The following is a 13,341-nucleotide window of genomic DNA, read 5'->3' on the forward strand; positions in this document are numbered from 1 at the left end:
TCCGCATTTCTGTACTACCAGTGAACTTATTTATTTGATTGGTGTTTACACCATACTCAAGAATGTTTCACTTATACAACATCGGCCAGCATTAAAGTGGGAGGAAACTGGGCAGAGCCCGGGGGAAACCCAGAACCGTCCGCAGGTTGCTGTCAGACCTTCCCACATATGGCCAGAGAGTACTACAAGTGAAGAATTGTTTACAAACCTACTGCCAGATCCTGATCACCGCCAAAATTTAATGGATTGGTCTTTAGCCAAGGCCAACCTGTGCAAAAAATGTTCATTGCTCCACACTGGCATGCTAACCACCTGGGCCACTGAGGTTCCCAGTCTGCAGAAAGTTGACATGCTGAACTCAGTCCTGTCATTGCATGTAGGTAAATGGGCCATGGTAATAGACACAGTGGGATGTAAAAAATTTGAGAGACAGAGTGACTTTTATAATAGATCTGCATGTCGCATCTAATATTATGTCATTCATTGTAACTTTCAGTGCAATTTATCCGCATTTTTAATTTGATTCTGGAGACAATAGTACTTTGGTTGGATTTGCCATTTTCACGGCTTCACAAAAACCATAATTTTTTCAGTCTGCTCAGAATAATGCCTTCAGAATATGCTTGAATAAACACCTTGCAAACATGTGAAAAGATTAAGGAATTACAGAAAGTCAAAATTTCAAAACACTTTAATATTTCTGATGTAACAAGATCAAAATATTGCTTGACAGTGTAAATTCTTGGTAAGTTATTGTAAAACAAATTTCAGCTAAAATAACAGAAAGTAACGTACCAACTTTAATGTTTGTTTTGAAATCTTGGGGCCTGTGCTCATTCTCTTTTCTGCTTCCTCAGTTCAGGAATACTTCAGTTAACTCAATATTTTGTTAGTGACACAAGGTCATGCAGTGTCTGTGCTGTCTATGCTATTTTCACATGTTTTCATTTGGATTATGATGTCCCGTGTGTTTCAGAAATTCTTGCAGCAGACAGGTGGGATGAAAGGAGGATGGGACGAGTATGACCATAACACCTTTTTAAAATTCAAGCACAGGCATAAGGTAACTATGTAAACTTGTTATTATTGGTATGACATGAGTTTGTTGACTGGTATATCAGAGCCTGTTTCATGGCATAGAATGTCCAGAAACTGTGATCCCAAGTACCCTGATTCCTCAACCATTTCGCATATGTAAGAGCAACTTTCAGTACAATTTATGCACATTTTTCATTTGATTTTGGAGATAAAACTACATTGGTTGAATTCGCCAGTTCCAATGCTTCACAAAAATTATAATTTTATCAGTCAACACAGAATAATGCCTTCAGAATATGCTTGTATAACCTTGCAAACATGCGAAAATGTTGAAGAATTACAGTTTATGATAATTAAGAGATTAGAGCAAAGAAACAGGACTGGTTGGCCCAGTGGTAGTATAATGTGACTGGATTTAGACTAATTAAGTTTTATCTCAGAGAGATATACAATCAGATCGTATATTTCGTAAAGATCGTAAAGATTTTAAAATAACCAGATATTCCAAAAAGAAAGAAACCCTGGATAAAGTTCTGTTCTCTAACAGCATTGGTAACTAATGTCTTTCACAATCAGCTTTTTCGACATTTAAGAATTGTTTTCTTAAGCTCATTAGGTAACTGAAAACATGGTCATCAGTGGAGAATTGTCAGGATGTGTTTTTATAGGGAAAGAAGGCTTTTCTTGAGCATGTGATCCCAGCATTACCCACACGGACAGAAGAAGAGATCTGTGAGCATGACAGCTGGTACTCTGAGTACCTCAGGCTAAATGATGCCAAGAAAGAGGCGATACAAAGGTGGAGGGTCAAGAAGGAGGTGAGTGGAAGTAGCTCGTTATTAAACATGCTGCTGGATTTGGAAAATGTTTTAATTTTCACAAGTCTACTTTCTCAGAAATTGGCAAGTGGATTAATTCATTTGTTTTTTTTTTCTTTCTTTTCTTTTTTTTTTTTTTTTTTTTTTTCAAACGTTAATTAAACTGGAAATGTTCCACGACAGTAAACATAGATCTGAAGACCTGGTAAAGGCTAGAAGAGATTAGCTTATCTTTGATAAATTCTAAATTGACTGTTGTGGTCTTTGTCACATCAGACGTCGCAGCGCTGATTTGCTTGTAAAGCACAAATAAAATTGGTGTTTTTTAAAGCCATAACTGATCACTCATTCATTCATTCATTCAATATCTGTGGCAGGAGGAGAAGGAGGAGCTGATGACAAAAGTGGAGGATGCGGAATTGTGTCTGAGTGATGAAGAGGATAAGACGAGGGCAGAGAAAGCCAAATTACAGATTCTTCAGGAGAAGCAAGAGCGCTTCTCAAAACTCAATGCTTGGAAGGTAAAATATGCAAGTAAATTGAACAATCAAATAGGTGCTCCTGTTCTGTGTCATATCAGGCGTAAAAAATATCAGCCACTGATAAGTAGACTCTGACAAGGAAATCGACAAGACAAGACAGTAATTTTTTTTTTTGTAATTGTAAAATTTCATGGCCCCTGAACCAGAAACTGTCAACATTTCAAAAAATATGAACCACAGATAAATACTATCTGACAATGAATTCAACTAAGGGTGGGTGGGGGGGGGGGGGGGGAATTGTAAAATTTCATGGTCGTTTAACCAGAAACTATCAACATTTGTTTCTAAACACTGAATGTACATGTAGGTATGAAGGTTCCAGAATGAATAGTAAGGCAACATGGGAAATATTTGCTAAAATTATATAAAATTTGGTAATATGTAGGGGCCTAGCTTTCAAATTGTAGCTATTCTTGAGCATGGTATAAAACAACTATCAGATAAATTATTTATTTATTTGATTAGTGTTTTATGCTGTACTCAAGAAAATTTCACTTACGACGGCTGCCAGTAATATTGTGGGAGAAAACCGAGAAGAACCTGGGTAACACCCACGACTATCCACTGGTTGCTGGTAGACCTTCCCACATACGGCCAGAGAGGAAGCCAGTATGAGCCGGACTTGAACTCACAGCGACTGCATTGATGAGAGGCTCCAGGGTCATTGCACCGCACTCTTGTGCTAACCACCTTGGCCAAGGAGATCCTTTCTCACTTGTTTCAGATAGTATGAACTATTTCAGGTTTATGACAGTAATGTAATGAATTATTTCAGGTACAAAAAGAGCTGGAGAGAGCTCAGGAAGAGGAAAGACGGTTACGTGAGCAGGTTTCCATGGAAAAGAAGAAAGAGGAAGAGAAGAAGAAGAAGGTCTGTTTGGAGAACGGACAGTCTAATAAAAACACACATTTTGTGTTACTCTTCCAAAAAAGATAATGGAATTCACCTCTTCCAAAAAAGATAATGGAATTCACCTCTTCCAAACCTCTCACAGCCAATTATCAGTTTTCATAACAGCAGTTAACCAGTTTGTTTGCTTTTCTACTCCAGCCTTACTGTAAGTTTTAACATTGTCTGTGACATATCGCGTCAGTGTCAGAAATCACCGCCTGCTGTAGACTAGTGAGAAATAACCAAGATTGCCAAGTTGGATGTCTTAGCTTTGGTTTCTCGCTTGTGAGGTGAACATTCTGACCACTCCACATTACTATGCAATAAAAATTATTGCTCAGCTTGTTTTTTATTAGATTCTATAACTCTCATTCATGAATTTATCATTTAAAATAATTTAGAATCTTGGAACCCTTGTTAGTTCAAACAGTCAAAGAGCTGGCTCTGAGCGACTCTCGGGCTCTTGACCAAAGAGTTCTCGTTGTCAAATTCCCAAGTGATGATGGTTTACTTCAGGCACTCGAGTTTCATTCACTCCAGAACAGTCAGTGTAGGCTGACATCATGTAAGTGAAAAATTCTTGAGTACAGTGTTGAACGTCAAATAAATCAACAAATTAATTTAGAACTTTATATAAAGCATAATAGACATAGATAAATGAATAATGTAAGATGTGATCTGTGAATACTGTGGATTTCAGCTGGAGTTGAAGGCTAAAGTAGAAGAGTACAAGAAACAGAGAGAAGAGGAAGAGGCGTTTTTCAAGGAACAGGAAGAGTTGAGAGAACAGGAGGAGACAGACAGAAAACGCCAACTATCCGCCCGTGAAATATCACGATTCAGACAGAGGGTAGGCAAATAATGGCACACAGAATTTTAGTGGCAAGATGGGTACAGTTATAAAGTCACAGTTTTGACATTGAATCTCCTCTGATTGTAGGTAATATTCAGTCACAATCTATGAGGAGAAAAAAAGACATAACATCAAACACCTTTACCTTGTTTGCAGGTGATGTTATTTTACAATTAGGTGAGGTACGATGGCTTGCTCAGGTTTCTTTCACCCACTTTGTTTCTAAACTGTTATGTTACAAAACTATGAAGTCCTGCATGAAACAGCAATAGAATAAATCTTTTCTCCCGTGTCCGTTTAGGATAAGGAAAGGCTTGAGGAGAAGTTGAGGAAAGAAAAGCTTGAGGAAGAAAAAGAAAAGGAAAGACAGAGAAAGTTGGAAAGAAGTAAAGAAAATGTAAGTAGGATTCAAAGCAACAGCCTTAATGGTAAAAAAATCAACAATATATTTGTATCTGCATGTACACGTACTGTCATAACCTGAACTGTAAACCTAATATTGGTATGATTGTTACAGATGTCTTACAAACTGCATGGAGTGTCTTTACTGGTCATTGTTTTGAAAAGTTCGTAATTTTATGAAGAAATCCATATATCTACATGTACATCATGATTTTTGTTCTGCTGTTCAGAGAATAATGTTTGTTTTCTGGAGAACTATTGGTTGAAATAGTAATGAGAGTTAGAAAATGTTATTTTTGAACCATATTCATTTATTACAAATTATTTTAACCAAATGTGTGAAAAGTTACTGTTTTTTGACGAAGACAAATAAAATTCTAAAGTTTCTCAAGTTTCTTAAAAAATTCTACATGATTGGAAGCTTATATACATTTATTTTTTATTAAACTTCATTGTTCAGATTGAAGTTGCACGAGATCCAAGTCGGCTATATAAGCCAACAGCTGGATGGAGAGAGAGGATGAAGGATATGGGGCCATCTGGAAACGGACCAGCCATTAACATGCCACATAGGTAAGAGCACAACTTAGCAGAGTTTATAAATCTGATTTTGAAAAAATAAATGATTATGTTTTGACCTTCTGATGTTGTGTTAGGAGTAAAAAATTGCCCAGACTATTGTTAAGCTATGCTTATTGTTCATTTCTTCATCTGATAAGTTTGTGATCTATTTTACTGAAGTTTTCAAGTTTATCTTTGATATTGAAATTTTTGCTTTACACTTTCAGCAAAAAGAGAATTACTTGTTTGCAGATGATGCAAAAGTTCACCTTCAAATGGTGACTTTTGCTAGTGTCTTTGTCTAATCATCTGCATGTACACGTACTGTCATAACCTGATGTTCATGAACCATGAACTCAGATATCTGTGCTGTGAACTGTCAGCTTACTGTTGTAGGAGCAAACTCTACGGCCATTTCACAGTGCAGGACAAGGATATCTGAATTCATGTCTTGCCACAATATGTTTATGGTTGGTTTTGGAAGTTTATAACCGTAGTAATATGACTTTTTCTGTTATACCATTCTCTGTTTCAGAGCCATACCTTCCTGGCGACAAGGTGTTAATTAGTTAAATACACGTTTCTAAAGTTTGACGATGACATCATCAGAGGCTTTGTCACACAGCATCTGGACGGAGATATACATGTACATTTACATGTTGAGCATATGTCATTTTCTTTGGTGGACATTTTCATAATAGGAATGTTTTGGAGATTTTACCAGACAGACTTTTCTTTTCAGCAATTATTATTGTATACAGTGGAGAAATGAGAGGAAGATTTACATGTGTGATAAAACAAGGTATTCCTTTGAAACATTCATGTACATTTATTTATGTAAAATTAATTTTATCCCAATTATGGTTTTTCCTGAGAAAACATAAACAAATACACATTTATATTTCTTTAATTTATATATTTCAACAATATTCATAACTCAGCTCATGGGTCCTTGCTTGGTGTTATTAACTCCGGCAAGGAAATAATTTTTTGACAGACTTGGATGGAATTTTGTGTACAACTTGACCTTGGGCCAAGCACATATCCATTAATACTTGGTGCGAATCTGGATCTGAATTCAAGAATTTTTTAAAACAATTCTTCACCATGGGACAATAAATGCCAAGTGCTGTTTCATAACACCATAACAAATGCCCATTTTTACATGTAAGTGTACCACTGTTATCAACAAACTTGACTGAAGACCAGCAAACAGAAACTGTTAACAAGTAGATTTATTTATGAATAATTAACAATGGTACAATTTCAATAAACTTGATGAAACATGATTTCTGCTCATATTTCAGATTTCTTTTTTACTCATTTGGTTGTAGGTATTATTCCAGAAGTATTCCATATAATAATTTATAATACTATATAAGATATTATATTATTATATAATATTTTATACAATATGTGGTAAGAAAGTTATGCAAGCATACATTTTTATTGATTGAGCATTGATGCTAACAAAGCAGTATGACACATTTCACGTCAAAATACATATCACGCAGCTCTTGCCAGTTTGGTTGGGTCCTCAAATTGAGACCTTCCAGTACCTGCCAAGGGGCAGTGGATTTCTCCTTACTCTGCAGAGTTTCCTCCACCCATAAACCGGACTCTTTTTGTACACGTGGAATTGTCTCCAGGAAGGCAGTAAAGTGCAGTGAAAGCTCAGGCATGTCACAGTAGAATTCATATGCAGACCAGTTTTGGTAACACTGTGCATAAACCAGTCCGCAAGTATGAACCAGCTTGGTATTGAACCGTGTGTGAAGACCAGACAACATGAAAACGATCTCAAAGGCAGGCACAGCAGATGTATGTTACTCTGTTAGTGTTAAAGAGTTATTAGTGATGAGGTCAATTCTCAATCAGCTTGAAACAATCAAATATTTGAAAATCAATAGTGATAAAATCCTCTGGATATGCTTCAGCAAGTGTAAGGCACTAACATGAGAAACTTGTAAAAGAAAAGATATTGACCTTCACAATGAAATTTGGTTAAATTCTGTGAACCAATTTCAGAATTTGGATCATCACAAGCCAGCACATAAAGATGATGGATTCACTACTTCAGTGTTTGAGACAGTTTTCAATTTATAGTGATAAAGAATTATTTTACAGTGATGTAGTCTCTTGAGCTTTAGGTTTTATCACAGAAAATTATACAAAATTTAATATAAAAATTCTTCTCTTATAACTTTGAGGTGTTGTTTTCCTCTACCACTCCATCAGCCAGCATACTGCTGATGTCATCGGACTGATAGCCAAGCTCCACCAGAATCTCTCTGGTGTGTTGACCAATTGCAGGCAAGGGTAGTGACCTCCTGACACTTGGTGTCCGTAGCAACGAAGGGGCAGGGCCTGGCTCCTTGGCTCCTGAAGCTGATGACAGGAATGTTCCATTTGCTACATTGTGTGGGTGCGACGTGGCCTCGTCCATTTCTAACACTGGGGTGACACAAGAATCAGTTCCATCAAATATCTTAGTCCATTCATCTCTTGTTTTTGTTGAGAAGACCTCAGTAAATTTTTCCTTGAGTTCTTCTGGGTTAGTGAACTGATGATACTCACTGGGATCTAAACCAAGTCCTGCAGATAAAGATGAAAGTCATTAATTAAGTGTATTCCACCAAACACAAAAACGTCCGCTTCGGGAGCGGTAGATCGAGAGCAATCCTGAATCAAGTCACACCAAAGACCTTAAAAGAGGAAGTTGTAACTTGCTTGCTTGGCATTCAGCATGAAGGGGATAGTGTAACAACTGGTTGACCCGTTTCTCCTCTGTCAGGCTGCCAACATGTACATACAACTGCTACTGCCGCATGTGCAGCTGTGTCCACTGGTTTCAATAGCTACACCACTGATCACCCACCTACCTTTGACAAGATTAGCATAAAACTGTGGCTCCAGTGCTCCAACAGCCATGTATTTGCTATCTGATGTTCTGTATGTATCGTAGTAGGCCGCTCCTGAATCCAACATATTTTCTCCACGTGGTCTGCCCCAGAGAGGTAACTGCGCATTCTTTGTGCTCCATATAAAACTGGCTGTGAATAAAAACAAAAAGCTAACATATTTATTTGACTGGCGTATCTTACACTATACTCTAGAATATTTCAGTTCTATGATGGTGGCCAACATTATAGTTGAAGGAAACCAAGCAGACACCAAGGGAAACCCACAATCCGCAGGTTGTGGTAGACAGGCGTGGAAGCCAGGATGAGCTGGACTTGAACTATCAGCAACCACACTGGTGAGAGGGTGAATGAGTTATTGTGCTGCACTAACTATTTGGCCACCGAGGCCCTATGAAAAAGCTAATAAATTGAATATGCAGATATGGTCGCTATGTCAGGACAATAAATCTGGTACATTAAGAACAATGTGTTTTCTCTCGATAAACACAAAAGCACAGTCTTAGATATTACAAAAAGTTTTAGAAAAATTTATAAACTCAATCAAATTTGACGGCTTGGGCTTGTCAGTAACAAAACTCTAGAAGTAGCTTTAAAACTTATTTTTCCTTGCAAATAATCATTAGAGTTTCAGAACTTTGCAGTTGCACAAATCAGAACAGTTCTACAGTTTGCTCAAAATTCCATAGCTTGTTCCCCATAGACTTTGGAATGTCGTGACATCAAAGTGGCTCTTGTTCATTCACCTGACACACAACATACTGTTACAATGAACAGGACCAGCAATGACATCAAAACATTCTTATAACAAAGAGAGATAAGTGATGGACACTGTACAACATCATTACGTTGAATAACTGCACAGGTTTATATTGGAAATGAATGCAGTTAATGAACTACATGTATTTTGACAGCAAAAACTTCAGGAATCTATAATGGAACAGAAGAATCATTTTGACAACAACTTTTTGTAAAACTTTAAAGCCCAGAAGTTATGTTCTATCAAATTTCACTGGGTACATACACTCAAAAGGAAGTGCTGGTAGAATATTCGGTACTGTTATGATCGCCTGTGTATGTCACTCACCCAGATAGGCCGCACCCTCCACCATGCTGCAGTCCACAACCTGCCCTTTCCCTGAGTGTGATCTTTCAAACAATGCCATCATAATTCCCAGGGCACATGTCAAACTGCCACCAGCGAAATCTGCCACAAGGTTGACAGGAGGTGTTGGCTTTTCCCCCTTCCTTCCCAGTGCAGACAGGATACCTACAGAAGTCAGTTTTATTTCCTCATAAACAGTTTGTGATTAGATAAGCCACTATACAATATACTGTGTATATGTACACACACCTAATGACTCCTCGTTGCCATATGACCGAAAAATTGTTAAGTACCACGAAAAAACCCCAAGTACACATACAGTGTATAGAATACCTGTCTGGGTCTTACCTGAGGTGGCCAGGTAGTTGATGTCATGTCCTGCATGTTTGGCCATGGGTCCCTTCTGACCATAGCCTGTGAGTCGAGCATAAATCAGCCCTGGATTAGCTGAGCACAGAATCTCTGGACCCAGACCCATCTTCTCCATTATACCTGCATGAGAAAAGTGTACAGCAATTCGTTATGCTACTGGTTACCACAAAACAACGATCGCATCAGCCACAACTTATAGCTCACAACTTTTTCACAAAACATTAGTCAGGTACACTACACCCAATGCCCGAAGGGTCTCAGAGCAGACTTAATTACTTACCTGATTGGTGTTTTATGCCATACTCAAGAATATTTCGCTTATACAATGGTGGCAAGCATTAAGGTGGAAGGAAACTGGGGGAAACCCATGACCATACACAGATTGCCGGCGGATCATCCCACTGACATCTGCAGATGAAAGCCAGCATGAGTTGGTCCTGAACTTCCAGCCTGATTCCAATGGCTCAATTGGTCTTTGAAGGGTGTTTTGAGATTTACTTGTGAGGTAGGATGATATTCTACTGGAAAAATGAATGTACTGGTTTTAATGACCTTTATTTACAACATGCACTTTTTGGGATAAATTTTTAGGCCGAATACATTAAACACATTGGTATGGAAAAATCATGAACTTCATGACATAAAATTTGAACATTATTAAAGAATGATGTCAACTTTGCTGGAATTCTCTAGACGCTGCCATATGTAAATTCAAAATCTGGCAAAATGTTATAAGGATTGGTTCAACTAATCAGCATGAGCTGGATACAAAGACACCAATCAGCATAAGCTAGATTCAAACATGTCAAACAGCATGAGCTAGATTCAAACATGTCAAACAGCATGAGCTAGATTCAAACATGTCAAACAGCATGAGCTAGATTCAAACACATCAATCAGTATGAGCTGGATTCAAACACACCAATCAGAATGAGAAGGATTTAAACAATCCAATCAGCTTGAGAAGGATTGAAACACTCCAATCAGCATGAGAAGGATTCAAACACACCAATTAGAACGAGAAGGATTCAAACACACCAATCAGCATGAGAAGGATTTAAACACTCCAATCAGCTTGAGAAGGATTGAAACACACCAATCAGCATGAGAAGGATTTAAACACTCCAATCAGCTTGAGAAGGATTGAAACACACCAATCAGCATGAGCTGGATTCAAATACACTAATTTGCATGAGCTGGATTCAATCCCACCACCTAATTAGTCAAAGTGATATGATATTTACTGTCCAGACTGCTAGGCAAGCAAGACAAAACACCATCTAGTCTCCAACCTGAAATGTTAAATTTAGGTGATGTACTAACCTGCTCGAAAGGGTTCAATAAGTACATCAGCTGCGACGGACATTTTCCTCAGGAGTTCCACACCACGTGCCTCTTTAAGGTTAACAGAAATAGATTTTTTTCCTCTCCCAAGTGTATCTGGCATCATTGACTTTGACTTGAGCTATGAAACATAGAAGAAATTATTTATTTGTTATTTATTTGATTGGTGTTTTACGCCATACTCAAGAATATTTCACTTATACAAAGGCGGCCAGCATTATGGTGGGAGGAAACCGGGCAGAGCCTGGGGGAAACCCATGACCATCCACTGGTTGTTGGCAGAACTTCCCACTTACGATCATAGAGGAAGCCAGCATGACCTGGATTTGAACTCACAGCGACCGCATTGGTGAGAGGCTCCTGGGTCATTACGCTGCACTAGTGCGCTAACCACCTGAGCCACGGAGGCCCCTAGAAGAAATTAACATAACAACTAAGATATGTATACTTCAGTTACACGATGAGAAGATTCTCTCTGATTATCAATAGGCATGAACTGCTGTCACAATGTGCAGCTTTACCAAACACACACCCACCCACTTACTGACCCACCCCCACCACCAAGAGCTAGCCATGAAGTCCAAAATCGTGACATTATTTCAGTATTATTCTCATATATTCTCCTTTCAGCAGGTCTGTCTCATTGCCTGTATATTTATAGCCTGGAGGTCCTGAAACACACCACAGAAACTAAACATGTATATAAGGAAGAACATGTACTATCACCTTACATGCTGATTATTTGATAGGTGTATTATGCCGTACTCAAGAGTATTTCACTTATATGATGGCAGCCAGCATTATGGTGGGAGGAAAGCGAGCAGAACCCTGGGAAACCCATGACAATCCGCAGGGCTTGAAATGACCCTGGTTGACTTGCTAAGAGTTAGTAGCACACCACATATTATTTTATCCACATGACCAAACGTTTTCTCACTAAGCACATTAAGTAGAGTGCAATTCAGAGCTGTAACACAATCAGATGTTCATTTGCTGGTGTCCTCTCATTCTCTCTCTCTCTATCTCACCCTGTCCACTCTGATAACGTTAGCTCCGAAGTCTGCCAGGATCATGCCACAGAAAGGGGCTGGGGCCAGCCCTGCTAGCTCCACCACCCTCACACCCTTCAAGGCCATCACCTGACAAACAGGTAAAACTTTAACAAATCAAAAAACCTTGCATCACTGACACTGCCATTAATAAAGGATGCTTATAGAAGTTATAGTTGATAGGCCCCAAAAAGTTACAAAATTGGAAAATATGAAATCAGAAGTTTGCGTTGCAAACTTTAAATAGTTCACTGACAAGAAAGTTGAAGCTGAACTTTAAATCATTGATTCATTTATTTATTTGATTGGTGTTTTACGTCGTACTCAAGAATATTTCACTTATACGACGGCGGCCAGCATTATGGGGGGAGGAATCCGGGCAGAGCCCGGGGGAAACCCACGGCCATCCGCAGGTTGCTGTCAGACCTTCCCAAGTACGGCCGGAGAGGAAGCCAGCATGAGCTGGACTTGAACTCACAGCGACTGCATTGGTGAGAGACTCCAGGGTCATTGCGCTGCCCTAGCCGACTGAGCCACGGAGGCCCCCTTAAATCATTGAGGCCAAGTAATATAGTATCTTCTTGCATCGTAACGAAAACTGGACCCTTATTGATATGACGTAATGTCTGATCAGAAATGCACATATCTCTTCAGGTTTTCAGATGCACCAAAATATTTAACAGACAAAATCAACGACTGTGATAATTACCTCAGTAACACCAAATCCAACCTTGGGTGATTCTCAGTGCCTGAAAAACAAGCTTGCATCTAGATGACCTGCGCCACCGTCCCAAGCAGCCGACAAGATTTCGTGTGGACTTCGATCAGCCGGCCAACAGTCTTTTGACGTCGGCTAGAGTTACCTGCCCTGGAATGATTGAAGGGCAACCTGATATGGATTTAAGTACACGTAGAACCTTCTGCAAACATTGAAATTTGCATGTTTTTCTGTTGTTGGGAGCATCGAATCGCTCATTAAAAAAAAGGATCAATTTAGCCACACAGGCTCTGAACTTTTACATTCTGTTAATTTTTTTGTTTTTTTTTTGTTTTGTTTTCGGTAGACACAGACACCTACGTGTAAACATCAGTGCCTGTACCGCTATGATGTATTTATTTCACCACGTGTATAATAGCTTTCATCGAGAATGGAATGAAAATTGACTTTGTCACGAGCAGGGGTGGTCATCGGATGCGGTTGATCCATCCATTTACAGTTTCATTTTCTTTGCTTTGAAGCTTTATAGGCGTACAAATTCATAAAATCGCTTGCTCTGACTTCACAGGTCACATTCAACACGTCACAATCTCTAGACTGCCGATGACGTCTGTGACGTGGATCACTGTTTCCTAGGGCAACGGCGTAACGTCGCGACGAAAACTCTCCTGCCAACAAACAGAAACACAGCTTACAACCACCACATGGGGGTGAGAAACAATGAAA

General features: G+C 38.9%; 2 protein-coding genes across 2 annotated transcripts in view; one reads left to right on the plus strand and one right to left on the minus strand.

The window, feature by feature from the left end:
• LOC135472262 (coiled-coil domain-containing protein 112-like) overlaps nucleotides 1-6,096 on the plus strand; it is a 10,596-nt gene extending 4,500 nt beyond the window's left edge. Inside the window, exons 7-14 of the mRNA XM_064751676.1 lie at nucleotides 977-1,063; nucleotides 1,707-1,856; nucleotides 2,234-2,377; nucleotides 3,174-3,269; nucleotides 3,991-4,140; nucleotides 4,445-4,540; nucleotides 5,006-5,118; nucleotides 5,642-6,096. Coding sequence (XP_064607746.1) covers nucleotides 977-1,063; nucleotides 1,707-1,856; nucleotides 2,234-2,377; nucleotides 3,174-3,269; nucleotides 3,991-4,140; nucleotides 4,445-4,540; nucleotides 5,006-5,118; nucleotides 5,642-5,675 — 870 coding nt within the window. The 3' untranslated portion in view covers nucleotides 5,676-6,096. The remainder of the gene's footprint in view (nucleotides 1-976; nucleotides 1,064-1,706; nucleotides 1,857-2,233; nucleotides 2,378-3,173; nucleotides 3,270-3,990; nucleotides 4,141-4,444; nucleotides 4,541-5,005; nucleotides 5,119-5,641) is intronic.
• Nucleotides 6,097-6,623: 527 nt separating this feature from the next.
• LOC135472261 (alpha-methylacyl-CoA racemase-like) lies at nucleotides 6,624-12,711 on the minus strand. Its single transcript, XM_064751675.1, has 7 exons — nucleotides 12,607-12,711; nucleotides 11,877-11,987; nucleotides 10,828-10,969; nucleotides 9,481-9,624; nucleotides 9,115-9,297; nucleotides 7,989-8,159; nucleotides 6,624-7,701 (listed from the first exon to the last, which is right to left on the minus strand). The coding sequence occupies exons 2-7, from the start codon at nucleotides 11,982-11,984 to the stop codon at nucleotides 7,304-7,306; spliced, it is 1,146 nt and encodes a 381-aa protein (XP_064607745.1). The 5' UTR covers nucleotides 11,985-11,987; nucleotides 12,607-12,711; the 3' UTR covers nucleotides 6,624-7,303.
• Between the last annotated feature and the right edge of the window lie 630 nt (nucleotides 12,712-13,341).

Source organism: Liolophura sinensis, chromosome 8 (genome assembly GCF_032854445.1).
Source record: "Liolophura sinensis isolate JHLJ2023 chromosome 8, CUHK_Ljap_v2, whole genome shotgun sequence".
Taxonomy (NCBI): domain Eukaryota; kingdom Metazoa; phylum Mollusca; class Polyplacophora; order Chitonida; family Chitonidae; genus Liolophura; species Liolophura sinensis.